This window comes from Durio zibethinus, chromosome 23, assembly GCF_047325235.1.
Source record: "Durio zibethinus cultivar Kanyao isolate XHJ-2024 chromosome 23, ASM4732523v1, whole genome shotgun sequence".
Classification (NCBI taxonomy): domain Eukaryota; kingdom Viridiplantae; phylum Streptophyta; class Magnoliopsida; order Malvales; family Malvaceae; genus Durio; species Durio zibethinus.
In genome coordinates this window covers 3,169,671-3,194,492 of record NC_143184.1, presented here as the reverse complement: position 1 = coordinate 3,194,492, position 24,822 = coordinate 3,169,671, and the positions used below count along the sequence as shown (strand labels likewise).

Here is a 24,822-nt window from a genome sequence, read left to right as displayed (position 1 = left end):
AAACATCTTTATCCTGTAAAACTCCCCTCCGCCAAACTTTGATTGCTGTTCTTTCCACTTTAAATTCTCCACCATGTAAAGCTTTTCTCTTTAATTTGCTAACACGTTTGATCTTTCATGATGCAGTTTCCAAGCTCCAATCATTTTTTTTCCTCTATTTATTAGTGCATTAAAATTTTTCTTGGTTCCTTGTTCGTTACATGTTGTCCCCTTGAAAAGTCCAGAATGCTGGCCCATGGGGTCAAAGATGGTTGAGTTTGTACTGCATTTAAACAAATTGCTTTGTGTTAAAGTTGAAGTAGGCCTGATTCCAACCAATCCGTGACCATTTTCCTTCTATATATGAACCAGACTGCCCCTTTCTCTTCCAACAATCAAAACAAAAACTTTTCTCTGATTTTTTCCCGTCTATTAATCGTCCCTTTTTGCTTCTTTTGATTGTAATTGTCTTCATGGCCGCCAAGGTTTTTGTATGTCTCTTCGTCTTTCTTGCCTTCTTTGGCATGGTTGCATCTGATCCTGATCTTCTCCAGGATCTCTGCGTAGCTAATAAGGCTGCAGGTATAACAACTTTAACCTAAACGCATACTTTTTCTTTTCTTTGACCAGGAATTATCTAACGTCTAATGTATATAAACTTGTAGGAATAAAGGTGAATGGGTTTCCATGCAAGGACGAGGCAAATGTTACGGAAGCTGATTTTTTCTTTAGCGGTCTAGCCAACCCAGGAGTCATCAACAATTCAGTGGGATCAGTGGTAACATTAGCCAATGTTGAGAAAATTCCAGGGCTCAACACACTTGGTGTGTCACTTGCCCGCATTGACTATGAACCTGGTGGCCTTAACCCACCCCACACCCACCCACGTGCCACTGAGATCATCTTTGTTCTTTATGGTGAATTGGATGTTGGATTCATCACTACAGCAAACAAGTTGATCTCCAAATCCATCAAGAAAGGCGACATTTTTGTCTTCCCCAAAGGTCTGGTACATTTCCAGAAGAACAATGGTGACAAGCCAGCTTCCGTGATTGCAGGATTCAACAGCCAATTGCCTGGAACTCAATCTATTGCCGCAACATTGTTTGCTTCAACACCCCCAGTGCCAGACAATGTGTTGACCAAAGCCTTCCAAATTGGGACCAAGGAAGTCAACAAAATCAAAAACAAGCTTGCCCCCAAGAAAAGCTAAAGGAAGCCTTTGAGTTCGAGGAGGACAAGGGAATATCATCAAATCCTGGCTCTCATTTTGGTTGAGGTTGCTACTTTGTATGAATTCTGTATTCATTTTTCAAACTTTGAAGTAAATCTATGGGTTGAACCCAACATTTTATATGTAATAATAATGGTTGAATTTGAGTTTATGATTTAAATTATTTTCACATTCCCAAACAAACAAGATATATGACAGTGGTACTATCATTTTCACATGGTTGAGAAATTTAAATCATAAACACATAAGTCAAAGAGTATAACTTTTGCTTGCCAACTCATATTTTGTAAGGTCAATTTTTTATTTTGAAAATCAATTCATAAAGACAAATAAGTTTGCAATCATTAGAACTAATGGGCCAATGGCATAACACTCAGGCCTGACGTTGTCCCATAAAACGCGTTTGAATCTATCGTTTTAAATTATCCTATATTCCCTTCGTTTCGTAAAAATTAATTTTGAAAAAATAATTTTTAAAAAATATTTATATTTTTTGAATTAAAAAATATTTTTTATTACATAAATGAGTTAATAAAAAATATTTTTTGTTATTTATTTTTTAAAAAAATTGCATTTTTTAAAATAATATTAATATAATTATTAAAATATTAAAAAATATTTATTATTAAAATATATTAAAATGATTTATTATTAAAATTATTAAAATTAAAAAATAATTATATTTTAATAATAATATTTAATATTAAAATATTATGTTAATATAAAAATACTTAAAATAAAATTATTTATTAACATAAGTAATATTATATTAATAATTAATATATTAATAAATATTATTATAAATAAATATTATAATAATATAGTAATATAAATAAATAATATTATATTTATAAATAAAATTATATTTAAAAGTATTAATAAATAATTTTACTCATAAACAATTTTTCTTCAAAAAATATTTTTTTTTCAAATTCATAAAATAAATTTCAAAAAAATAATCTCATTTTTTATTGATAAGAAAATTATTTTTTACTTATTAATCAATTTTTTGTCAAACAAATACCTAAAAACAAGAAAATTATTTTTCGAAATTTATATTCTGCCAAACAACCGAAACCTAATAGTAATGGATGAGCAAATTCTCACTTATAGAGACCCATATACAAAGCAGCAATTACCTTTTCCGAACATTCCAATAAAAAACCATTCAAAATTCTTGAAACCATCTAACCTCAGGAAATCATTTCACTGAACTTCCATGTTTAAAGAACAAATGTAATTGGAATTGAAATTGGATTAACATAAGAGAATTTACCTTTCAAGAATCCAAAACAGGATTCTGAAGTAAGAAACGAGCATTACTCAACACTCCACTAGCCTCCTCATTTGATGCATCTGCCAACCTCAGTTCCTTGATCTCTTCCTCCCATTTTTCCATCTGTTCTTTATGTATCCTACCAACAAAAAAAGGAAAATTTGATTAAAAAAAGTTCTTCGTTAGTAAAATTTATCGAATAAACCATAAAAAAACGCAAACTGAAGAGAAAGGGAGAGCGAAATCGAAATCGAAAACTGAAAGATGCTTAGGACAAAATCCCTCGGTTTTCAAATTTGGGAATTCAGGAATGCGCGGGAATTTTATTTTATTTCGTCTTTAGAGTGAATATCAATTTGGTGGGCTAAGATGAAAAGGGTTTAAATTTGGCAAAGATACCGTGGGCCGGTGGATGCTGCATTTTATTGGGCCTTGAAGGGCCAAGATGAGGGAGATTTGTTTTGATTTGTTTTGTTGTGGGTTAAATTTAAAACCTAATCCTTTCAAAATATTTATTTTTGTTATCTTTGTTTTTGTTTAAATGCAATTGATTGTGACTGAGAGAAAGCGATTAAGATTTGAATGTTGGATTTTTTTTTTTGGCCAAAAACCCATTATCAATTACAAATTGATTAAAGAGATAGTTTAACGAGTAAAGAGATTAATTAGACAAGTGTAGAGAAAAGAAATTGAAGTAATTACATTTGTGGCATTTGCTTGCACGGCAAAATCCACCAAATACTCAAGGCATTTGTGTCATTCATGTAATACGTGTGATTCATGGATACTTGTAGTTGAAGAAACCCCTACGACAATTACAAGAAAATGCTATAAAAGGCAGTTTCTTTTACATGGTACGTCAAGATTCATCCATCAAAACATAATAGTAGTTTCAGAAATTCATATACGTCACATGAATCAACAAAAAAAATCCAGTAGATGGATGATTTGTACAAATTTGGTGCCTTATTTAAACCACACCACCATTGCGCAACCTACAATCTCTCAACTTCCAATTTATTTTCTCTGTATGTTTTCTACAATCTCGTTGTCCTTTTTATTTTTTTATAATAGATTTATGAACAAACTGGCTTTGGTGCTTCATTGACTACGTACACTGTCTGCCTACAAAAATTTCCAAGTCCTGTGCAATATGAAGGAAAATCGTTGGTTCTATAGCTTCGTCCTGTTAATCCGGATGATGATGATCTTCCATCGAGGAATTTGCCATGCTCGGCCTGACCTTGGAGGCAGTGGCTTCGTTCAAACAAGAGGAACCAACTTTGTCATGAATGGAAAGCCTTTTTACTTCAATGGCTTCAATGCTTATTGGATGATGATGTTTGCATCTGACCTTTCTACAAGGAGCAAGGTTACAGATGCATTCCGAGAAGCCTCCAAGTATGGCATGAATATAGCAAGAACTTGGGCTTTTAACGATGGTGATTACAGGCCTCTTCAAAATTCTCCTGGTTCTTACAATGAGGAAGTGTTCAAGGTAAGGCGGATTAATTAAGTTTTCCTGTGGGTAACAGTTTCTTTTCCTTGTTTCAAAATCTACACATTCATGGGTAATTATTAATTTCCAGGGACTGGACTTTGTTGTAGCAGAAGCAAAGAAGTACGGAATTCAATTGATTCTAAGTTTGGTGAATAACTTCAAAGATTTCGGAGGAAAAGATAAATACGTTCAATGGGCGAAGCAACGAGGTCAGAAACTTAGTAATGAAGATGACTTTTATACAAACTCTATTGTCAAAGAATACTACAAGAATCATGTTAAGGTACGTTGGTGCACAGCTTTTGATTTTCTGGAACTTGTATTAATTTTTTGAAACCACTTTTTCTCCCCTTTAATAAATGTTTGCAACTAATTGCTGAGTTACTTGGGGATTTTGGGTTTAGTCGTTAAATCATTACAGTAGCCGGTGGGAATCATAAAATCTTTTCCAGTTTTGCAAGGATGGGGAGAACCTAATGAAAGGACTGTGCCGGGCCCCTGGCCTGGTTAGGTCCACTCTATGATTGATAGTTTCATCCACCCAAATTTGAAGATGGGATTGACTTCATAGCCTGATGTTCTACAGTTTCCTTAGAAAACTTGAAAAAATGATTCCTGGGTAGGTTTTTATTAAGTCATAGAACAAATAGATATCGGACAGAAATTAATTAATATTTGACAGGTTTGGCTTGTTGCATCGTAAGAATAGAGATGCCATGGCCAAAGTCTCAATTTTTTTTGCACTGTATTTATCAATTTCATTTTCCTTTTCGGGTGAGGAGGAAGAGGTCTTTGTTGTTAGCTACTATTACTTGATTTTAAAATTATGGCAGAATAACGATGGTTACAGGCAGTGCTCATGAGAATCAACACGATTACCGGAGTGGTATATAAAGACGATCCTACCATTTTTGCTTGGGAACTCATGAATGAACCTCGTTGCCCTAGCGACCCCTCTGGTGCCGATCTTCAGGTTTATGCTCGCTGGCCCTCTCTCCGGTTGTGCTTGATTGCATGCTAATTTTTGCGTGAAATCCTGCTTGTGTTTGTCTTATGACACATAAAAGCGACTCATGCAATACTGTACAAAAGTGGTTTCAGGTTTTCTGATTATCATGTGAACGCTAGAAAGTGGAATAATAAAGAATAATGTGAATAAGACACTAAGACGGTAATCAAAACAAATTACCTAAGTCTACAGTTAATTGAATTAAATTCATAGGAAAAAGGAATTCAAGCCATCACAGCTAAAGAACAAAATCCATTTTCACATTGGTGGATCAGGGATAGAAGATGACTAAAGATGATATGACCATATCAAGAAAAAAAATTTGGTTTGTTGTTACGCATTGACATAAATGATAAGAAACTGATTAGCTATTTTGGCTTATGTCTGTAGCATACAGGCATGTAACTCCACAGGGAATCATATGAACAAACTCTCAAAGAGCAATAGAGAATCAAAATCCTAGATTGATGATGATCAAACTTCTGTCAACGTATAATCAGCTTCAATGCTTATAGAACCACGGCTAACTACTTGTTTTTTTTTTGCTTAATATCTTTACAGAACTGGTTAAAACAAATGGCTGCACATGTCAAGTCCATTGATAATCATCATCTACTGGAAATAGGACTTGAAGGATTTTATGGGGAATCGATGCCTGAGAAGAAACAGTACAATCCAAATAGCTATCCCTTTGGGACTGATTTCATTTCCAATAATCAGATCCCCGACGTCGATTTTGCAACTATTCATCTCTACCCTGAGCAATGGTAATCTGTAGTACTTCACACACTGGATATCCTCTGTCATGCACCAAGGAGGGGGAAATTTCATTTTTCTTTTCACTAATCTAATCGCAGGTTACCATCAACAAATTTAAGCGATGAGGCCCAGCTTGCTTTCGTCGACAAATGGATAGAAGCCCATATCCTGGACTCCAATTCAGTACTGAAAAAACCACTTCTCATAGGAGAGTTTGGCACGTCATCCAAGTTAACAGGGTACAGCTTAGAGAAGAGAAACTATTACTTCCAGAGGATATACAATGCAATCTACAACAGCGCTAGAAGTGGGGGATCATGTGCTGGCGGGCTCTTTTGGCAACTCTTGGGCCTTGGAATGGATAATATGGGAGATGGCTACCAGGTTGTTTTAGAACAGAGCCCTTCAACTGCAAGTATCATTGCTCAGCAGTCTCACAAACTATCGTCTCTCACTTGAAGATGATATAGTTTCCTTGAAACAATCAAATTATTATTAAAGTACTACAGGCGAAATCATCAGATGACTTTAGTTGAACAAATGCCTAATGAACTACATTCTGGACATGGTTTAATACCACTAACCATATTCCAAGTCAAGATACCAACAATAACAAAGAATAGGACATCCAAGAAGTCCCTTTGATAAAGTCAAATTGTGAAGTGTGTTTACTTTATGTTGGTAAAGTTGATGAAAGTTTTGTGCTAATCTCCACTTTACTTCTAGGAAATTTGCACTTGCATGTTTCACTGCTTTGTTTTTCCAGCCAAGAGGCCAACAAAATTGTTCCGTCTAGCACCTTGAGCAAACTACAAAATTAATCAAATACTATAACGAATAATTTACACTGCACCTTCCAGTAATCAACCTCACGAACTTATTGATATTTTCCCGTAGATAAAAATGTCAAACCAACCTTTGGTAAATCAAAATGCATATGATTGACCTCAGAGAAATGTACTAAATAATAGTTCCATCCTTAATTACAGAATTTAACACTACAGTAATCCCCGATCGAATATAGAACCCCTCAGATGGTCTATCTGCCTCTTCCACTTTCTGCAATTCAACCAAAAAAGAGTAGACGGATGGAAGTCCTTGGTTACTGCCTCATTCAGAATGACTTTTTTGCAACAACTAATACAGTCATAAGACCCAGAAGCATAACGAATGTAATATTAACCAAATATCTACCAAAAACCACATTTCTTCCCTGTAACAAAGAGTTAACTTACATCCTTGTTTGCAATGACAACATTCATTCCGATTCTCGCATTTGTGTCTATAATACAATTCCTGCGGGATAGATATAGTAACAAGCAGTTAATAAAAAATCAAAGCTTAGAAAAAATCAATTATGCTCTTTCCATCAAGAAAATAAACCTGAGATGGTCTAAGAAAAAAACAATGAGTATATATGGTTAAATTCTAACTTGGAAGCATAAAGTATAGTACATTGTTCATAGTTTGTGACAGAGAAGACACAGTCAAAGGAAACTTACGTAATTTTAGTATCTCTCCCAACACCCAGTGGAACTTTTCCCTCTGCTAAACAGGATGCTATTTCTGCCTCAGTTTCGTAATTGTCAGCACCCATCATCAATGTATCCTGTAGAATCAGTGAAAATTATAATTTCCACATAGTTAGAGATTTTCGGCAGGCTCCTATTGGCTCCATTAAACGTGATCATACTCAACTTCGTAGTATTTGAATTGATAGGAAGAACAATATGAATATGATGCAGTTATGTAGAGGATGAAATTTTGACTAGTGGATGTAAAGGGATCCAAAGAGCTATAAAACAGTGGAATAGACCACAAACAAACTAGATGGGATTTTTAGGATGATATTAAAGAGTCTTGGTTCAAAATAACTATATCTGCTTCAACCATATAATATTCTTCCTTCCATCATTCTTATTATTAGATAGTATTCCTTCCATTGCACATATAAATATCAGATAACGTTATCAACCAGAAAAGCATGAAATAAAATTAAAGGAACCTTATGAATAAATAAGTAATGGAAAAAATTACCTTTAGCTCTACCCCATATTCTAATCTTGAGCGAATTCCCACAATGGAATGTTCGACACTGCATTCTCTCAAGAAGCAGCCATGCGAAATTATAGAGTCCACAACCTAGAATAAACAGGGGTAATTGCATGATCTCTATATGCATCAACTTAGCCATGCCATGTAATCACACATCAAGAAGTTCAAAATAAATTATTACCCGGCAGTGTTCTATTTTTGTTGGTGGTAGATACCGAGGAGAGGTGAAGATTGGCTTTAGGGGATCATAGAAGTGAAACTTGGGGGGCTTTAAACATACAGACAACAAGTGGCAGCTTGTAAGTGTGTGTTAGATAAGGAAAGACTGCAGGGATAGATTAAAAGAGGGCTACCTTATCTGTGAGGGCCAAATTTGCATCAAAAAAGGATTTTATAGTTCCAATGTCTTCCCAATAGTCATCAAATAAATATGCCTGCCATGTATAAATGACTGCTGCAACTTAGGGGCTCTACTACAAACAACTGAAAATGGAAACCCCCAAGTAATAGTGATCCCTAATTATCTTTTAAGAGCCTACCTTAACATTGTTATCTTTCATAGCCAGTGGAATGATTTCAGATCCAAAATCATTTGCTGCAGGATAATGCCACCTAAAGAAACAAAAACAATAGAGAAAAAGAAACATCATCTCTTTCTGTGGCACAAACTTAAGAATTGCCAACACATACACTGAAATGGTCCATCTAAAATAACAATTACAACCCCTAAAACAAAGTGATGCAGTGTTGATGAGAGAAAAAATATATCTGTTCTGGTTAAAGCAAACCAGAACATTAATGCAGTTTATTGGAGACCCTTTGCATCTCAAGCTTTATTACCTTAGTAGTTTCATTAGAACTTCTGTCTTGAATAAATATATACCCATCGATGCAATGTAAGGTGATTTCTTTGCATCTTGAGCTGTTAATCCCAAAACAGTTGTATCGACTTGCTGTCATGATAAGAAGTTTCAATCAGCTAACTGCTAGTTTCAAATTAAAACAAGTTATATCAGGAGAAACAAAGGACGAGTACCAACCATCGATCTCAAACTTTCACCCTTAGGTTTCTCAAGAAACTCCCTAATCTGTCCGTTCTCATCAATCTTTAGCAATCCAAAATCAGAGGCACGACTGCAGGATAAGAAGATAATTTCTTTAACGAGGTGGAAAAAGATAGAAGTGAAAGAAATGTTTCAACCAAAATTTTGTTAGTGCAGTGTCATTTTACTGGTGATAATATAATCTTATAGAAGGCGAGAAAGAATCTTATAGAAGGCGAGAAAGAATAGGCACAATTTAACCGAAAAATGAGACAAATTTTGGTTAAAAATTTTAACCTTTCATCCACAGGGAGACAAGAAACAGATATATCAGCACCAGAATCAATGTGCTTCTGCAATAGAGATAGGTGTTTTGTAAAGCCTACAATATATAACGTAAAAGACAACGGAGTAAGGAAAAAAATTGAGTGAGCAGCTGCGGTTCACCTGCAAAAAGTCCATGTAATCCATTCGATATAGATGATCACCGGATAATATCAGAATGTTCTCGATATGTCTATGTTTAGCATCCTACACAAGTTACCCCAAAATATCACCCAATTTGAGAATAGAAGCATTCATGTTTCCATAAAATATCACCCAATTTGAGAACACAAACATTCATGTTTCCATAAAATATCACCCAAATGGTAGAATAAGCTAATACAACTTTCTTCACTTAACTCTTATTCCCTTAGCATTTCTATTCTGAATTGGAAAACACAGACCAATTATGAAGGAAGAAACTCATAAAACATAACAACGACAGACATGTTTGGCATACCTCGAACAACCAAATGAATTGTCTTACGGCATCTGCTGTACCCTGAAACCACTTCTTTCCAGATTCACCTGATGTTTGTGTAGCTGCTAATACCTATGGCAAGACAAGAAGCACCATTAGAAGCATATGTAGCAGAGACATCATAAAAAGGACACTTAATCCCTTTAGCAAACATGTTAAAGCTCCTTATCCAGTCTTTTCTATAATCCTTCTTGACTAACCAATCATCAACAACACTGCCATAGTTTGAAGCTTTCATGGTTCTAAAAGGTGAATCTTAGAAATTCAGAATTGTTCAAAATACCTCAACAAACCCATCACCAAAGGTCACACCATTGCCCAAATTATATGTCCGAGCAATGTGGCGGTTGAGAGATTGAGAATTGAACTGGGTGAGGATGTAAATCTTGTTAATCCCGCTATTGATGCAATTACTCATGGGGACATCAATCAGTCTATAACATCCCCCTATTGGAACCTACAGACCATGTAGAGTATCAAAGAAAGCAAATGTTAGAGGTATGTAGATAAATATAACCATAAATTTAAAGGTGGCATCGAATATTTGAAGTTAGCTTACAGCTGGCTTGGCCCTTCTTCGAGTAAGGGGAAAGAGCCGAGTTCCAGCTCCACCACCTAATATGATAGAGGCAACGGTCTTGGGGTCTGCCTCCTGTTTTGGCAAAATATTTGCCCGGAAAGCCTGCATTGCAAGTTCAGGGTTGGAAAGGAAACGGAATTGAGTGGTCGTCCAATACTAACTGCTAGAAAATTGATCAACATAACACAAATAGAGAATTACCATGAAATCTTTCGCAACATCAGCTAGAACAGCAGAGATAGAAAATCTTTTGGTTGCAGCATATTTCCTCCTAGGGATGTTGGTCTTCCCCAACCCAACACCAGCTATTGCACTGTTGGATTTCCCTATTCCCACTGCATTACCAAAGAATGAAGATGACAGAATCCTGTCCTGGTTGGATGGCGGTAGTTTTGATGATGGACCACAGCAAGAACCCAACATTTTTTGCCTTTTGGCTGTGTTCTAAACGAAATTCTTACTATTAAAGATTTCTCTTCTTCAAGGAAAGAATATAGAGCCCAAGAACAAGCCTTTTTCTTGACACTTCTCCAGTTATCCTCCTGTTAGTTGCACTTCTCTGTTATCTTGATGACTGCTCAACAATATCAAAGCAAGAAAATCAATATTTTGAAAAACGGATCATTACTTACCAAAATTTCAATGCCGATTTATTGGGATTTGATGTTACTATAGTTCCATCTCAAACATATAAAGATAACTTAAACAACAGCCGACGTCATAATGATATATCCTTTCAATCATAAAATACAAAACCAAAAGCTTTAGAAGAGAAGAGAAGCTTACGCAATCTTACTAAATTAACAATTCACTTATAAAAAATGAAAAAAATTATACGTAATCACATGAACCATGATGAGCAATAATAATGAAGGAAAGAACGTGTAAAGTTTCTAAGCGATGTTCACACGAACCATGAGGAGCCATGTTAATGCCTGCTTTATAGGGTCAAATATTAGAAGCAAAAAAGATGAATTAATGAAATAAAATTGCCTCCAGAAGGAGCAAGGAATGGCTCCAAGAACAAGACCAACACCCAACACCACCGACTTTTTATTGTTTTTCGACATATAAAAATCTATTTCCAATGGAAAACCCAGTTAAGTTTTCGAGATTCTCAAGTAGAATATAGAATAAAAGCCTTTACCATTTTTATAAGTTAAATGCATAAACAAATATGCTTATACAGTTGAAGTCTTAATGATGCAGTTAGGACCGTACGCTGTTTCCCTCTTCTTGGGCTTTCCTTCTTGCATGTGCATGAAACCCATATTTATTTAATTGTTTCTTCTTCTTGAGTCAAAAGAAAAGAAACAACCCAAGAAAGAAAAAGAACGAAAACAACAATGGTGAGTTCATTAATTTATCCAGAGAAAGATACCGACCAAGCAGAGAAAATGGGAAGCAAAAGCTGGCAAAGATTTGTTTTCCCGCACCACCACCGACCTTTACACCCTTAATGTTCTCTCCTTGGGATCATGATGCAGCTTTCTGTAAGGAAAAATAGGAAAACAGAGTCTGGTTTCAGGATTCAAAGAGAGCGACTGAAAAATACTGTGGGTGCGGGTTTCACTCTCACACTGTAACACACATTCTCTCTCTCCCTGCAACGGTCAAAATATCCCTCTCATCAACAATCAATGAGTCTGTTGCGGTTGACTAACGGCCCAGGATTACCGGTCTTTTGATTTCTTTGTAAACGTTTAATATTCTATTATTTGCACATATTTTCAGATTTGATACCGCCTTTGATTATCATGGAGAGTGACATGGATTTTGTTGTACCAACACAATATTTGAATATCTCAAAGCAATGGAAAGAATTACATGGCAATGGTCTAGACAAGATCAGATCCATGTCCATGAATTTGAGACATACTTAACCCTTTTCTTTTTCTAGTTACATCGGGTATCGAAAGTACTTTTCTGTTTCCTAGGCAATAGAAAACATCGAACCGTTAACTTCCAGCTCGTGCTTGCTTGCCATATCTGCTCCTATGCGTGATCTTGGTTTTTAATGAATTTTGTTGTACAAGAAAGAAAAATCTTTAACTCTTAAGATTTGTTTTTTGCTTTTTCGAAGATTAATATGACAGATAGAAAGCAAAATGAAAAGCAAACATTACATTTGATATTTGGATTACTTCGATACGGTTACAAGCCAAAAAAAAAAAAAGAAAAAGGGAAGTACAGTTCTGTAATTGGACAAATGATAAAAAAAAAAAACTAGTGCTGCAGTCTACCACGTCTTTGGATTAGTTTACTATTTGGGTTTTCACTTGTTCTACAATGGCCATCCTGTAGATAAAATAAAAAATTGAAGAAAAAATGTGTCCTACTCCATGAATCTCAGATATAGCACTTGGACACTGTTCCATAGTCTTTTGAGGGGCTTCACTTTATGATCCTATGAAATTTTAACCTGCTAAGCCCCCTAACCAAAACTAAAATAAAAGGCTTCTAAAGGATCTAAACACCATTGGCCGAGTGGTCAGGTTTCTCATCACCAAATCACCAACCCTCCTGATATAAAGCAATCAATCATAAACTGGTGGGAGTGGGAAATGTGGAAGGAGATTATTAAGGGAGAAATACTGATAATTATTAAGGAAATTAAGAGAGATATTCTGATACTAACTCATTTTGACAGTTCTGGATTTCATCCACATTAGAAGCTAAAGCCTCCCTCTCTCTTGTTAATGGTATCCTCCTAAGTCCTATATGCTATATATCCCTCATCTTTTAGAGCAGCATATACTTCAGCAGGTGTCTTCACATCATCAGCAAAGATGGTTTCCCGGTATCCTACAACATTAGACTGATTGGATGATGGGCTATATTCTTCACAATGTAAAAGCATTCGACCACCAGACTTTCTTTAGCCGTGCCTCAATGTGTTCTACCTGTGTTATGGTCACAATGCAAGAAGTTGGCTTAAGTAATTGGTGCTAAATAACTTATGAGTTACGACAAACAGTAAACAACATTCATGATGATATACCACAGGCCAGTAATTCTGACATGCTTTAGGGTATCAACAGGCTTATTTAACCCCTTCAGTACAAATGGCATGCAATTAATGAACACAACTGCCTCTTTTCTCAGATCAGTTACCACCACTTTCTTACCAGCAACTCCTTCTGCATTGAACTTGGCACCAAGATATGCTAGCATCTCTTTAGCACCAATAATTGTTGGAGTTGCCATGCTATAAACAGGGTATCCATCCACTTGGAACAAACAGGTTCAAAGGCATATAATACACGGGCTTTGTCAATGTTTAATCATTTTTCATAACTTAGGACCAAGAACTTGCCTGCTTGTTGTGCATGTGTGACACTTAGCAATTTAAGATAGGATAAGAGGCTCTGAACTATACTAACATGTGCAGTGAATGCAACCCTAAATAAGCAGAAGCCAATCTAATACAAGCAAGTCTAAAAGATTAAAAAGGGAAAGGCATTTCCATTTACCATTGAGAATAAAAATAAAATCTTTACAGAATTTGATGAACCACATTGAGTAAGCCACATCTCATATTCTCAAAATTATTTTTATAAAAGAATCATGTTTTTAGTAGTCAATCAGAGTATCCTAACTGTCAACTAAACATAGCATTCTGTCTATATGCACTTATCAACAAACAGAAATCAATTGGTTAGATATCATTTTACCGGTTCCTCCCGAAGACTAATCCAAAAAGCATGTGCTTGCTTCCCATCTTTCTAGGCTCCAATATGCTTAAGAACATTTTGAATTCCAACAATTGTTGGAATCACAACACCATGAACATGCAATGAATCCGCCTGTTAATAGCAGACCCAAAAAAGACAAAGGAAAAAGGGTTAAAAAAATATGAAATTTAACAAAATAGATCATGCTATAAAATAAGTGCTATCAACTCGAAGCGGTATTCCAATATGTAAGCATGGCGGCATCTAGGACACTTAAAAGACATATGAAATATAACAGTTAAGATGAAACCAAGGGCATAGTACACCATGTAATTTATGGTTCAGCCTACCAAAATAGTTAGAACTTATATCACCTATGATATTACCACCCTATTTTTGTAAGTCTAAGCAATATCCAACAGGAGCAATTCACTAAGGATGTGAACTATTTTATTCTTTCACTTATTAATGTGTTATATTGTTCAGACAAACTTGTTAAATTGACACGTGGAGATAATCAAAATGTAAACCGAAAGAAAGTAAGAAGCATAAATTGAGTGAAAGTTTTTATGATTACTGGGGAGAACAAATATAAGGTGAAACGAAGTTCATAACTAATTCTCCATTGCCTAATTTTTTTTTCACAAACAATAAGCAGATGTCTTCATATCTTGTAATCCCTTCTGTTTTAAAGATAAGATATCCTAGAAAAGCTATAAAAAGGCAAGAATTCATCCTAGATGCCCATTCCTGTCAATTCCCTAAACAAAAATGCAGGAAAATAAATCTCTGGAAGGGAAAACAAAGAATCAAAAGGGAAAGAACCTGACCGTAATTGGGAGCACCATCGATCTGTGGAGACAAGCGCTTGTTTTGGCATCCAGGGAAATGGTCGCTCTTGAGAATGGTCTTTTTGCCCAACACTGATTCCCCTCTCATCTTCATCACTTGCTATAGCTCCTTGGCATCGACATCTTCTCATGCAAAACACTTTTATCCTCCTTCCAACTTTAGCCTTTTCCTCTAAAATTCCAAGGAACCCAATACCAGAAAATTAAGGAAAAAACAGTTTTTAACTTGAGAAGACAATACAAAGAGAAAAAAATTCACTTAAATCCCTCCCAAGATTCCAACTATACCCTTTTTCTTGATAATTCTAAGGAACCCAATGCCAGAAAAGAAAAAGTTTCACTCGAGACAATGCCAAGAATTAAAAGTAGAATAAAAAAAATTCAACTTCTTTCCATAGTGGAACTTGACCCTTTTCCTTGATATTTTGAAGGAACCAATGACAGAAACCGAATAGAGAAAAAGAGAATTTAGTCGCTGGAGACAATGGCAAATGAAAGGAAAGGATAGTAATAGAGGAGAAACAATGGAGAAATTTATTGGTGCATGTGTCCACTTAAAACCACAAAAACAGAACAGAGAAAAACAGAACGTGAGCCTTTTTGTATCAATCAATCTACGACGGAGTGATATTATTATTTTTATTTTGTTTTTCCTTCTTTTCTTCCCGAACACAGTATCAAAGTGAAAGATTTGTGTAGAGAGAGTATCAATTATTACTTCATTTCATCTAATATTTTTCAATAATTAAAATATTTGATAGTATTTCATTGTTTTTGTGATTTTAAACGCGTCCGGGAAAGCCAGAGACTCGTTTCGGTTGGGATTTTTTTCCCTGTCCCTCCCTCGATGCCCAAACAGCCACTTGGCCATTGCCACCTAATCTTCTCCCCTCTTGTACAACTGGGAAAATGCAAAGCGAGAAGAAAGCCCTTTTAATCTCTTTGCTTTGCTTGCTTTCCTCCTGTTCCAGAGGGGAGAAAAAGAATCAACCACCCATAGAAATTTCCCTTCTTTTTTTGTTTTGTTTTCTTTCTTACTGAAATCCATCTAAACTCAATAACTCAGTCATCAAAAGTTAAATGGGACTGCTGCCAATGCTGGCATGGCAGAATCAGGTTACGAACTTGCGTGCGAGAACATGCATTTTTTTTGTGTGTCCTGTTTATAGATCCAGCTGACTATTGTTATTTATTGCGTTGTTTTGCTCTTTCCTTGTTTATAACAGGACTAAAAATCCTCTCAAACAGGAAATGAAAAAAAAACTCATACAGTTCATGGCAAGCCATTTCTGATGATAACTACCAGGCCAAATTACAGTGGTAGTTTATTAGAATTCATGTGGGAACATTATATATATGATGAAGCAGAACACATACAGGATGAAATTCTTGCAGGATGAAGCATAATATTTGAAAATCAACATGGAAACATCAATAGCAGCTTACGCACAGATAGATTATGATTGCAACTCCCAACTGATACATAAATAATAGTAGGCCTGTCTAGATGAATTACTCTCAAAATGAAGCATCTTCGAGAGTGCCCATATCAGCAACCTCTCTAACAAGATTTTTGGTGGAAGGCAAGCCAGCTACCACATCAGATTCAATGCCACACTCATCTGTGCCCCTTCTGATCTTGAAGTAACCATCCTGCATTGCAAAATATGATAATCAATATTTAAGCATCCTAAAGACAGTTTTTTTTCCTAAATGAATATGGAGAAAAGTTTGATGGAAAACATACATCACCCCAGCCTCTATTCCACTGGTTTGCAAGAAGCTGCAATAGGGAAAAGGTAGAATATCAAAGCATTAACTCAATCAATTATATGATTCTAAGATATCTGGCTAAAGATAAAACTATTCAAACATACCCAGTAATCCTCCCCATCATCAGAAGTTCCCCACCCAATAAGCTTAACTGCATGGCCTCCCATAACACCGCCTGTCACATATTTGTAAACTCCTGACTTGTAGTGAGCAAAATCCTGTAAAATTGTGAAGAAGCTAGAATATCAAATACAACATGCCTCCTATATATTGTTATTTTCATGCATTTTGAGGTCAAAGAGCTTGGTAATATGCGATAAGGAGCAATTTTCAAGGAAAACCAGGTCTGACATCTAATCTGATTCTTAAGTGCCAAACACATGTCAGCTCTTGCTTGGGATTCATACAAAAGGTCTAGTTTCAAAGCCAAGCTGACCACATTGAAATTGCTCACCAAGAGAAGCAGCAAATTCAATTAGAAAAGTATGAGAGCTTTCTTCACCTCATAAACAGTAAAGGAGACTTCAACAGGTCCATTCTTATAAACTTCGGCCATGATATCAGCTGGATCTGAATTGATTCTATATGTGCTGACACTATAGTGCTTGGACTGCCTCCAAAGCTGGTTTCCCTTAACACACTTTTTCACACATTTGGGAGTAGGATACCCAGGCTCACAACCAGGGTGAGAACAACCAATATCATCAAAGTATGGATCACACTGCAAGAGGAATAATCTATTCATTACTGAGAAAAAGTATATTTCAGAAAAACAAAATAGAAAGCAATGCATCAACTGAGAATAAGAGGCAAATTAAGTTAAGCAATAATTTTCAGCAATAAATCAGATTGGAAGTTTGGAAGATTTAATCACAGAGAGTGAAATCAACAATTTTGAAGGAAATAATCTTATCATTTTATTATGTATATGATACTAAAAACTACTAAAGATAAGAAACTAATTGCCCATGATTAGAGACTGAAGAGCAATAACAGTAACAATGAAGATTGTGATGATGTCTCCAGTGAGCAGAAATAATTATGTTAATAGTAACAATAATACCTCCTCAGTGACAACACCACGGCGCTTAAAGTATCGCCACGCAGAGATTGGGTACCCCCCATCACAACCACTTCCACATAAAAAGCCACAGCAGGCAAGAAGATCATTAACAGACAAAGATATATTCTGCAATGAAATAATTTGTAAGTACAAATAAATTTGCCATTAACTGTAATGATGTCTCATTTTCTGAAAACAAAAGTTTCATTTACCATGCCAAAATGGATACAGAACCGATCAGAGAGTGATTCAACAGCACCAAAAGCCCAGCAAGAACCACAGTGACCCTAAACCATCAGCAGCTAAACATAATAAGAATTTACATAAAATATGAGATATAAAAACCGAGAGAAATGAAAATGGAGTTACCTGATCTTCAATATGGAAATTGATTCAAGAATTGATTCATCATATAAAGAAGGAAATCATCAGTCCATTAGTCAAAAGTAGTAAAATTAAATAAACTTGCACACAACTCACCAAGAATTCTTCCAATCGTGCTACATTGTGGCCAAGCTGTTCTAGCATCAAAATTAGCTGGCAACTTTAAGGATTTGTCATAAGTTATAACAGGAATGCCCAGAAGTTCCGTCTGGGGTGTTGGTTTGACTCCAAGAAGGTGCTTAAACTCGCCAACCTTTGCACCAAAAATGACAAATTTGGAACTAGTAAGCATACAGAACTACCAACACATGCCTCAGAAAGAGAAAGATCACTAACAAGGTCCTGCAACTAGACAACTTACAGAGTAATTAGAAAATCGAGGATTAAGGTCAGCTTCCCATCCAGCCTTGGGGTTTTCATTTACTTGTTTTACAATTGAATCCTACATGGTCATAGTGAGAGTAAAGAAATAATAATTTGTTCTTAGACCTGAGAAACTTTTTTTTTTTTTTTTGCTTAAAGACATTCAATTGGGAAAATACCTGAAGGATTCGAGAGTTAAGCTTGACCTTGGAAAGTTCTTCCACAGCAATCACCTGCTGACAATACAGCATCAACTAAGTTCCAATTGCATCTAAAAACTTATAAATGCCGAATAGAGCAACAAATGGAAATGAAATACATGTAAAGTACTTAATTTACCATAGAAATAGAACCCCGGATGCACAATTATAACAATCTAATCAATAGCTAATCTAGCACACCAATGATGGCAGCCACACATCAAAGCAAAACTACCGGTGATACACTATACCCAGTATAATATATAAGCTTCTCCAATGTCTCCCTTGAGAAAACCATTTCTTTTTTTTAATGTTGAAATAGGTTACAACTTTCATCATACAAAACCAAACTACCTAAAGAAAAGATTTTGAAGAGGAAGACTTACAAAGGTAACCTAGAAAAAAAAAAAAAATTTGTCTTTTCACCACTATCAGCTCAAAAAAAATCAACAATTTAAGTTTCCAATCTAAAAAACTGAAACCGATCGAGCAGAACTTAGATTCTGGATACTATTGCCATTTATCAAAGTCAACACAGTTGCAGGTTAGCTTCACATAATATTCACACATAATTAACACAGGTTGATTGATATCAGAACCCACAACAATCAAAGGAAATAGATTTTACAATCCCAGAAGGGAACGAGAAAACGCATAATAGAAAAAGATAGATCAGACCCAAATTAGGAAAACAAAAAAAAAAAATCGCAAAATACCTTTGGGTGAAACGTGGAGATAAGTAACAAAACAGTAGCCAAAAAGAGCAGGGCACTCGCCATGCCCTTCATATCTCAGGTTGAAGAAAAGAGCCAAGAGATGAGGGGATGAGAGGAATTCTATCTTGAGACCCTCCCTTCTTCTTATTGGATGGGTTGTGAAGAAAACGACAAAGGAATTAGAGAGAGAGCAGGAGAGAGAAGCAATTGGTAAAACCGTAAAAACCAAGGAAGCTTGTCCGGCTGGACTGATTGGTTTGTTTTGGACTTTAAGAGGCTGCGACGTTGAACTTTAATAAGATATTTTTCTGATTCGCACCGGATTTTCAAGGAGGGAAGACAGTTTCAATCGTACATGGCGGTAATCAATTTTTAACAGTCTTACCCTTCCCAACATGAGGGGAAAAAAAAGCCTTTATCCAGTTATGTCAGTTGACTTTCTAAATTAGAAATTAAGGCTCTTAAGAAAATATTTTTTGTTTTTTTTTTTTATTTTTAATTTTTTGTTTTTTAAAAATTGTATTTAGTAAACAAAAATAAAAATTATCTTTTAAAAATGTAAAAATAAGAAAATAAATAAAATATTCAATAATATTAATATTAATTGCATTTAATTATAAATACAATATATATTTATTAATTAATGACATTAAAAATATTTAAATATGATAATTTATAAAATATAAAAAAAATAATGTAAATACCTTTTTTTCACAATTGAAAATACATTTTTTTTTTCATATTTTAACCTATTTTTATTTTTATTTTTAAAAAATTTACTGCACTCATGATTTTTATTTTTCAAAAAAATAAAAATAAAAAATGACTCTATTTTCTTAAATCAAACACTACCTAAATATTTGAGATAATATTTTTTTTGGTAAAAATATATTTTAATATATATATTTTTTGGTATTTTGAAGAATATAAATTTGGTTTGTTTGAAAGATATAAAACTTGTGAAGAAATAATCTTGTACGTATACTTAAAATAAGTTGAAATTATTAATGAATGATTGACTCAAGTGATCAAAAAAATATGTTTATTTTATTATTTGAGTTGAATTTATTAGAAGGTTATAATAAGATAATTGTTTTATAAATTTGTTAAATTTGATATAAATAATTTTGTTTAAAAAAGCTAGGAAAGGAAATATTGGAATAAAAATAAAATTTTTTTTTATCATTGAATAAAATATAAAAAAAATGAAAATTTAACTTTTATTATACGTAAAAATAGATGATCATTTTGAGTAGTTTTTTCGATTTTCAATATTGTTTCCCATGCAAAATATGAAACCTGTGGGATGAGTTGCTGCTAAATGGACATCCAACCTAGACCTGGTCTTTTTCATGATAGGGTTTTAATAGAAGAAGAGGAAGAGGAAGAGGAAGAGGAAGAGGAAGAGGCAGGAGAGAGATGAAGAACAATACTCTCATGCCCATACTTCATTAATCTCCCCATGTCACTTCCACCTCTCGGCATCCATCACATGCTGACCTTGAATAAAGATGAATGGCTAAAGAGATAAGATTGAATTGAAAAATGAATTTTGAGTACAAACGAAGCAATGTGGTTGCTGAAAAGAAATACTAACAATGGCTACCATCCAAATGATTGAACTGGTGAAATGGCGAGGTAATGATTAATGTTGTGAGAAGCCAAGTTAAATTGATCGTTGGAAGAGGAAGATGGAGGTTGAGGTTGGGGTAGCATCGGTGTACCCATTTTAAAAGATGCTTAACTTAAGCTTTTCCTGTTGGATTCTCCACCAGAGTTTACGCTTTGTAAAAGTCAATTTGTCGGTTGTTGGAATTTCCAAACAATGACTTAAGTCTAACCGGAATAGAATGTGTCGAAAAAGGCCAGTAATATTGCTGAGAATGTAAAGCAGTATAAGTTAAAAAAAGATAAGACTAGACTTGTTAATCTTTCTCAGATGCCCCTTTGCTTTTCCTTGTTCAACTTTCTACCATTGTTTTGACATGCCAACTTCCAAGTTGCCGATCCGATTATTATCTAGCGCAGGTAATTGACTACAACCCGATCAAGAAGCCATTGACAAACAACGACTTTGCTTTTATAACTAGGTTGATTGATGAAGATATAAAATAAGCCATGGATTACCCTGTTAGAGTAATAGTTAGCTGGTGTGTGGTTTAAATGATAGCCATTGCAATGCAAAAGCATAAATAAAATATCTTAAATTGACTATCAGGATGATCTAATAATCAAACATAAAGATGAATGAAATCAAGATCATGTCGGAATGAAATATTGAATTTGTTGATTGTTCAACTTTTACCCTGATGATATGGATGGAATTTGATCCTAAAACCTTTCATCCCAATACGGCAAAGTCACCAATTCCTTACCTTTTTTTTTCTAAGGTTATAAAAAAAACTTAACCATTTAATCTATGGTGCGTACCAGTGGATAATGGAAATGCAAAGGAAGTCAGCAGATTATAGTACTCTTACTTGATTGACAATACGGAGAAAAGTTGATAACATTCTGACTTGATAATAAGAACTTTCTTTCTGCAATATATACTGATTTTATGCAGATAGACGAAGCCTATAACAGAGGAGTGATTTCACCACAATATGTGGCAGGCTTTTATACTATGAAGGAGCTAACTAAACTTTTGTCCTTGACATACCGTTCAAGATTCCCCGTTCAAAGGAGTATTTTCCCAACCCATGAATTTTATCTTCAATGCCTTCACACTCTCCCCCAAAGGTTGATTTGATTCTTTAGGACTACCAGATCTTAAATTAGTACCTGTTATTAGTGAGTTGGTGACGCCTGATGAGTTTTTGGCTTGAGGCCTTCTTCGCTTGTATGTCAAAGGAAGGGCGAGATCATACTTGAGCCTCTCTGAAACACTGGGTTTACTTGGCTTCTCTGAATTTTCAACAGTAAAATCACTTGGGCTCTTCATTTGGTTGGGAAAAGCCATTAACTTTTCCTGCATGCCACCCCTAATTCCCGAATCTCTTAAGACTGCTTCAGGAACTGTTGGAAGAATGGTGATGCACTCTTTTTGCAAGATTCTGGTCTGCCTCTCTCCTTCATGGTATTGGTCAGAAAATGGGTATGATTCCAAGGATCTCTCAAAAAATCCTTTCTTTCCCATGGCAAAGTTCTGCCACAAATTATGACCACCAAATTTGAATCTCTTTGAATCAATGAAGCTTTCCTCATCTTGTTCAAACAATTTATGTTTATCTAAATCGGCAATGTCAACTTCCTTCCTTACATTTTCACTGGAGTTATGTAAATATCTACTGTTTCTTAAAGCGCTATCTTGACGATTTAACATACACTGAGATTGCTCATGGTTCATTTTGCTACCAGCAACCTTCTGCCATAGAAACGGTGACCCACTAAAATCACCTGCATTTCCCAAGTGTGTAGATGCTTGCGAATAAGATACTCTATGGTCCTGTAAATCTTGGGCACCAACAAGCAATGCTGTTTGTGACCTTCTTGAGAACACTTTTGATACTAGTGGTAGGACAGAAGGAACTTTGGGAACTACTTTCAGCAGGCCCTTTGGTACTGATCGACGTTGTTCCGTTATGTCACCTACAACCATCTTTTGATTGTGATTGTGAATCGCATTGCCAGAAGTCTTAACATTCAGAACACCCTTTGTGCTGCAGTTGGGGGCAATAATGTTCATTCCATTGGCAGATGGACTAGCAACAATGTTTTTTGCTCTAACACTTTCCCAAGACTTCATTCTCTTTGGTAAATGACGCATGACTGCATCTGAGTTAAGATCCTCATTTAACAGATATCCATCATGAGGAACTGCATTAAGGTCAAGCAAATTGGCATCCTCGCATTTCCTCGTTCTCCACATGTAAAGTCTTTCTTCAACACCAGCACTCGTATCACATTCATCCCACAACCTTCTCATTTCTATTAACATTTGTGCCATTTTGTCATGATAGGATCTTAATGCATGGTAATATCTTCTTCTCTCAAGAAACTGCAAGGATTCTCTAAGACAAGTAATCTTTGGAGAATAAAATCCACCCTTCAATCTTTTGAAAAATGTATCCATGGGATTCCCAAAATACATATCACTACCTGTGAAGAGCTCTTTCATAGTTAACCAAAAAGTCCATTCGTCCATATCAGGAAGGTAGGCTGATAAAGAGAACCTTTCTTCCTCCGTCAAGCATGAGTTCCATGTGTCCAACGATAATATCTCCCTCAAACCTGGTAGATCAAAAAGTTCATACGGTATGCTGCAAATCTGACCTTCCACCATGCCAAGCTCACAGCTAATTCCCTGGAAGTCACAGTCATCAAGATCATTACCTGAGTCTGGCCCATAGACAGGGTTATCTTCCTTTCCCTTGCCCTGACCTTTTAATAAGCCAGGAATCTGACCATGGCAAATACTAACCCCTGATTTCCAATGACAAATCTTCTGTACGCCCATTGAAACCAGAAAGACGTTCAGCTCTACAATCTAGTTACATGGAGATGCCAAACAATCAAGCAAAAACTTGATTGCCAAACGTAATGTACCTGCAAAGCACACAGATTTTTAGCCACCAAAATTGGCAAAAAAAAATGTAGTAGAACAAGAACATTAACTTCCCTTTAGTTTAAAACCAGCATGAACATAAAATTTCGCAACAATAACCGAAGGCAAAATACATTGCTAATAGACTGTTCATTTCAGTTAAAAAAAAAAATGCATAGGAAGGCAATAAACAAGTTTTTAACATAAAAGATCACAAATTCTTCATCAAGAGAAAACCAATCAACTAGTACAAGATATAATAAGATTAAGCAGTTGTTAACTTCAGTAAAGTTTGAATGAAGTTTCAAGCTATCAACTATCAAGTACACAAGCAATTCACACAGATCAAAGCAACACCTAAGATTAGCAAGAAGAAAAGGGAAAGACTCACTGATCACTGGGAATTTGGAGGTAAGGAAAAGCAAAAAAAAAAAAAAAAGATGATCAAAGGATGAAGCAATCCCAAGAGAATTAAGAATAGTTTGTTATGAGAACAGTAATGGAGCGAAAGAAAATTAAGGGAACAGTAAAGGAGTGCGTGAATCTAGGGATAGAAGAGTGGGTTTCTTTGTTTCTTTACCTTTTGTTGCATTTCCAGAGAAAATGGCGAACCACAAATCTGTCAATGGAATTTTATTGTTTTTTTTTCCTTTCCTTTTTCTCTTTTTATATTTACTTTCCTTTCGTTTTAACCTTTTCAACTTGCAGATTGTGTTGTTCCTTCCTCTCCTTCTTCTTTCACTCACAGTTTCCTTTTTGTTTTTTTCGTTTATTTTGGCATTGAATTTTTGTACTGTTGAACGTCCAACTCCCGCGTGACTCCACCGTAACCTGAAAACTGCAGCCGCTTTCCTATGATGCGAGTACTAACATAAACTCATAAAAATGGAGAACAACAAATAGATTAATGGGCATCTAATAATAATATTAAGAAATATACTTACATAATTGGCAAGTGAGGTGGAATGGTGAGATTTTTTTCATGCAATAATTAGTGTGATTAGGTATAAG

General features: G+C 35.2%; 5 protein-coding genes and 1 long non-coding RNA gene across 7 annotated transcripts; 2 read left to right on the top strand and 4 right to left on the bottom strand.

The window, feature by feature from the left end:
* The first annotated feature begins 39 nt into the window (after positions 1-39).
* LOC111313365 (germin-like protein subfamily 2 member 4) lies at positions 40-1,376 on the top strand. Its single transcript, XM_022914032.2, has 2 exons — positions 40-561; positions 645-1,376. The coding sequence occupies exons 1-2, from the start codon at positions 453-455 to the stop codon at positions 1,190-1,192; spliced, it is 657 nt and encodes a 218-aa protein (XP_022769767.2). The 5' UTR covers positions 40-452; the 3' UTR covers positions 1,193-1,376.
* Positions 1,377-2,292: 916 nt separating this feature from the next.
* On the bottom strand, positions 2,293-3,351 carry LOC149512099 (uncharacterized). Its single transcript, XR_016332845.1, has 2 exons — positions 2,712-3,351; positions 2,293-2,628 (listed from the first exon to the last, which is right to left on the bottom strand). It is a non-coding gene; the product is annotated as an uncharacterized LOC149512099 (long non-coding RNA).
* Positions 3,352-3,486: 135 nt separating this feature from the next.
* On the top strand, positions 3,487-6,466 carry LOC111314004 (mannan endo-1,4-beta-mannosidase 4-like). The gene is made up of 5 exons (XM_022914946.2): positions 3,487-3,987; positions 4,079-4,273; positions 4,841-4,963; positions 5,561-5,766; positions 5,857-6,466. The coding sequence occupies exons 1-5, from the start codon at positions 3,643-3,645 to the stop codon at positions 6,215-6,217; spliced, it is 1,230 nt and encodes a 409-aa protein (XP_022770681.1). The 5' UTR covers positions 3,487-3,642; the 3' UTR covers positions 6,218-6,466.
* A 146-nt stretch (positions 6,467-6,612) lies between these two features.
* On the bottom strand, positions 6,613-10,846 carry LOC111314007 (glucose-1-phosphate adenylyltransferase large subunit 1-like). The gene is made up of 15 exons (XM_089753118.1): positions 10,443-10,846; positions 10,221-10,343; positions 9,945-10,118; positions 9,641-9,733; positions 9,304-9,387; positions 9,154-9,209; positions 8,854-8,947; positions 8,654-8,766; positions 8,353-8,425; positions 8,167-8,247; positions 7,995-8,081; positions 7,796-7,900; positions 7,261-7,367; positions 6,994-7,054; positions 6,613-6,817 (listed from the first exon to the last, which is right to left on the bottom strand). The coding sequence occupies exons 1-15, from the start codon at positions 10,662-10,664 to the stop codon at positions 6,719-6,721; spliced, it is 1,572 nt and encodes a 523-aa protein (XP_089609244.1). The 5' UTR covers positions 10,665-10,846; the 3' UTR covers positions 6,613-6,718.
* A 5,244-nt stretch (positions 10,847-16,090) lies between these two features.
* LOC111314005 (cathepsin B-like protease 2) lies at positions 16,091-19,375 on the bottom strand. The gene is made up of 11 exons (XM_022914947.2): positions 19,266-19,375; positions 18,529-18,582; positions 18,348-18,428; positions 18,083-18,239; positions 17,972-17,976; positions 17,815-17,889; positions 17,603-17,728; positions 17,042-17,260; positions 16,644-16,757; positions 16,514-16,549; positions 16,091-16,419 (listed from the first exon to the last, which is right to left on the bottom strand). The coding sequence occupies exons 1-11, from the start codon at positions 19,335-19,337 to the stop codon at positions 16,285-16,287; spliced, it is 1,074 nt and encodes a 357-aa protein (XP_022770682.1). The 5' UTR covers positions 19,338-19,375; the 3' UTR covers positions 16,091-16,284.
* Positions 19,376-21,711: 2,336 nt separating this feature from the next.
* LOC111314003 (uncharacterized) lies at positions 21,712-24,753 on the bottom strand. 2 transcript variants are annotated; one of them, XM_022914944.2, is made up of 2 exons: positions 24,392-24,753; positions 21,712-23,813 (listed from the first exon to the last, which is right to left on the bottom strand). In XM_022914944.2, exon 2 carries the CDS (start codon positions 23,722-23,724, stop codon positions 21,931-21,933), a length of 1,794 nt encoding a protein of 597 aa, XP_022770679.1. In that variant the 5' UTR covers positions 23,725-23,813; positions 24,392-24,753; the 3' UTR covers positions 21,712-21,930. The 2 variants fall into 2 exon arrangements, with proteins under 2 accessions (XP_022770679.1, XP_089609243.1); XM_089753117.1 differs by lacking the exon at positions 24,392-24,753 and adding an exon at positions 24,203-24,336.
* Between the last annotated feature and the right edge of the window lie 69 nt (positions 24,754-24,822).

What these genes read in the sequence shown, in the direction of transcription:
- LOC111313365 (XM_022914032.2), top strand. Translation starts at nt 453, where the DNA reads ATGGCCGCCAAGGTTTTTGTATGTCTCTTCGTCTTTCTTGCCTTCTTT. An exon ending in CGTAGCTAATAAGGCTGCAG is followed by an intron (nt 562 to 644) that starts GTATAACAACTT and finishes ATAAACTTGTAG; the next exon opens with GAATAAAGGTGAATGGGTTT.
- LOC111314004 (XM_022914946.2), top strand. Translation starts at nt 3,643, where the DNA reads ATGAAGGAAAATCGTTGGTTCTATAGCTTCGTCCTGTTAATCCGGATG. An exon ending in ACTACAAGAATCATGTTAAG is followed by an intron (nt 4,274 to 4,840) that starts GTACGTTGGTGC and finishes CGATGGTTACAG; the next exon opens with GCAGTGCTCATGAGAATCAA. An exon ending in CCTCTGGTGCCGATCTTCAG is followed by an intron (nt 4,964 to 5,560) that starts GTTTATGCTCGC and finishes ATATCTTTACAG; the next exon opens with AACTGGTTAAAACAAATGGC.
- LOC111314007 (XM_089753118.1), bottom strand. Translation starts at nt 10,664, where the DNA reads ATGTTGGGTTCTTGCTGTGGTCCATCATCAAAACTACCGCCATCCAAC. An exon ending in TGTCTCCCTGTGGATGAAAG is followed by an intron (nt 8,948 to 9,153) that starts GTTAAAATTTTT and finishes CTTATCCTGCAG; the next exon opens with TCGTGCCTCTGATTTTGGAT. An exon ending in GTGAAAGTTTGAGATCGATG is followed by an intron (nt 8,767 to 8,853) that starts GTTGGTACTCGT and finishes TTATCATGACAG; the next exon opens with CAAGTCGATACAACTGTTTT.
- LOC111314005 (XM_022914947.2), bottom strand. Translation starts at nt 19,337, where the DNA reads ATGAAGGGCATGGCGAGTGCCCTGCTCTTTTTGGCTACTGTTTTGTTA. An exon ending in CTCGATTTTCTAATTACTCT is followed by an intron (nt 18,240 to 18,347) that starts GTAAGTTGTCTA and finishes TTTGGTGCAAAG; the next exon opens with GTTGGCGAGTTTAAGCACCT. An exon ending in TCTGTATCCATTTTGGCATG is followed by an intron (nt 17,729 to 17,814) that starts GTAAATGAAACT and finishes ATTTCATTGCAG; the next exon opens with AATATATCTTTGTCTGTTAA.
- LOC111314003 (XM_022914944.2), bottom strand. Translation starts at nt 23,724, where the DNA reads ATGGGCGTACAGAAGATTTGTCATTGGAAATCAGGGGTTAGTATTTGC.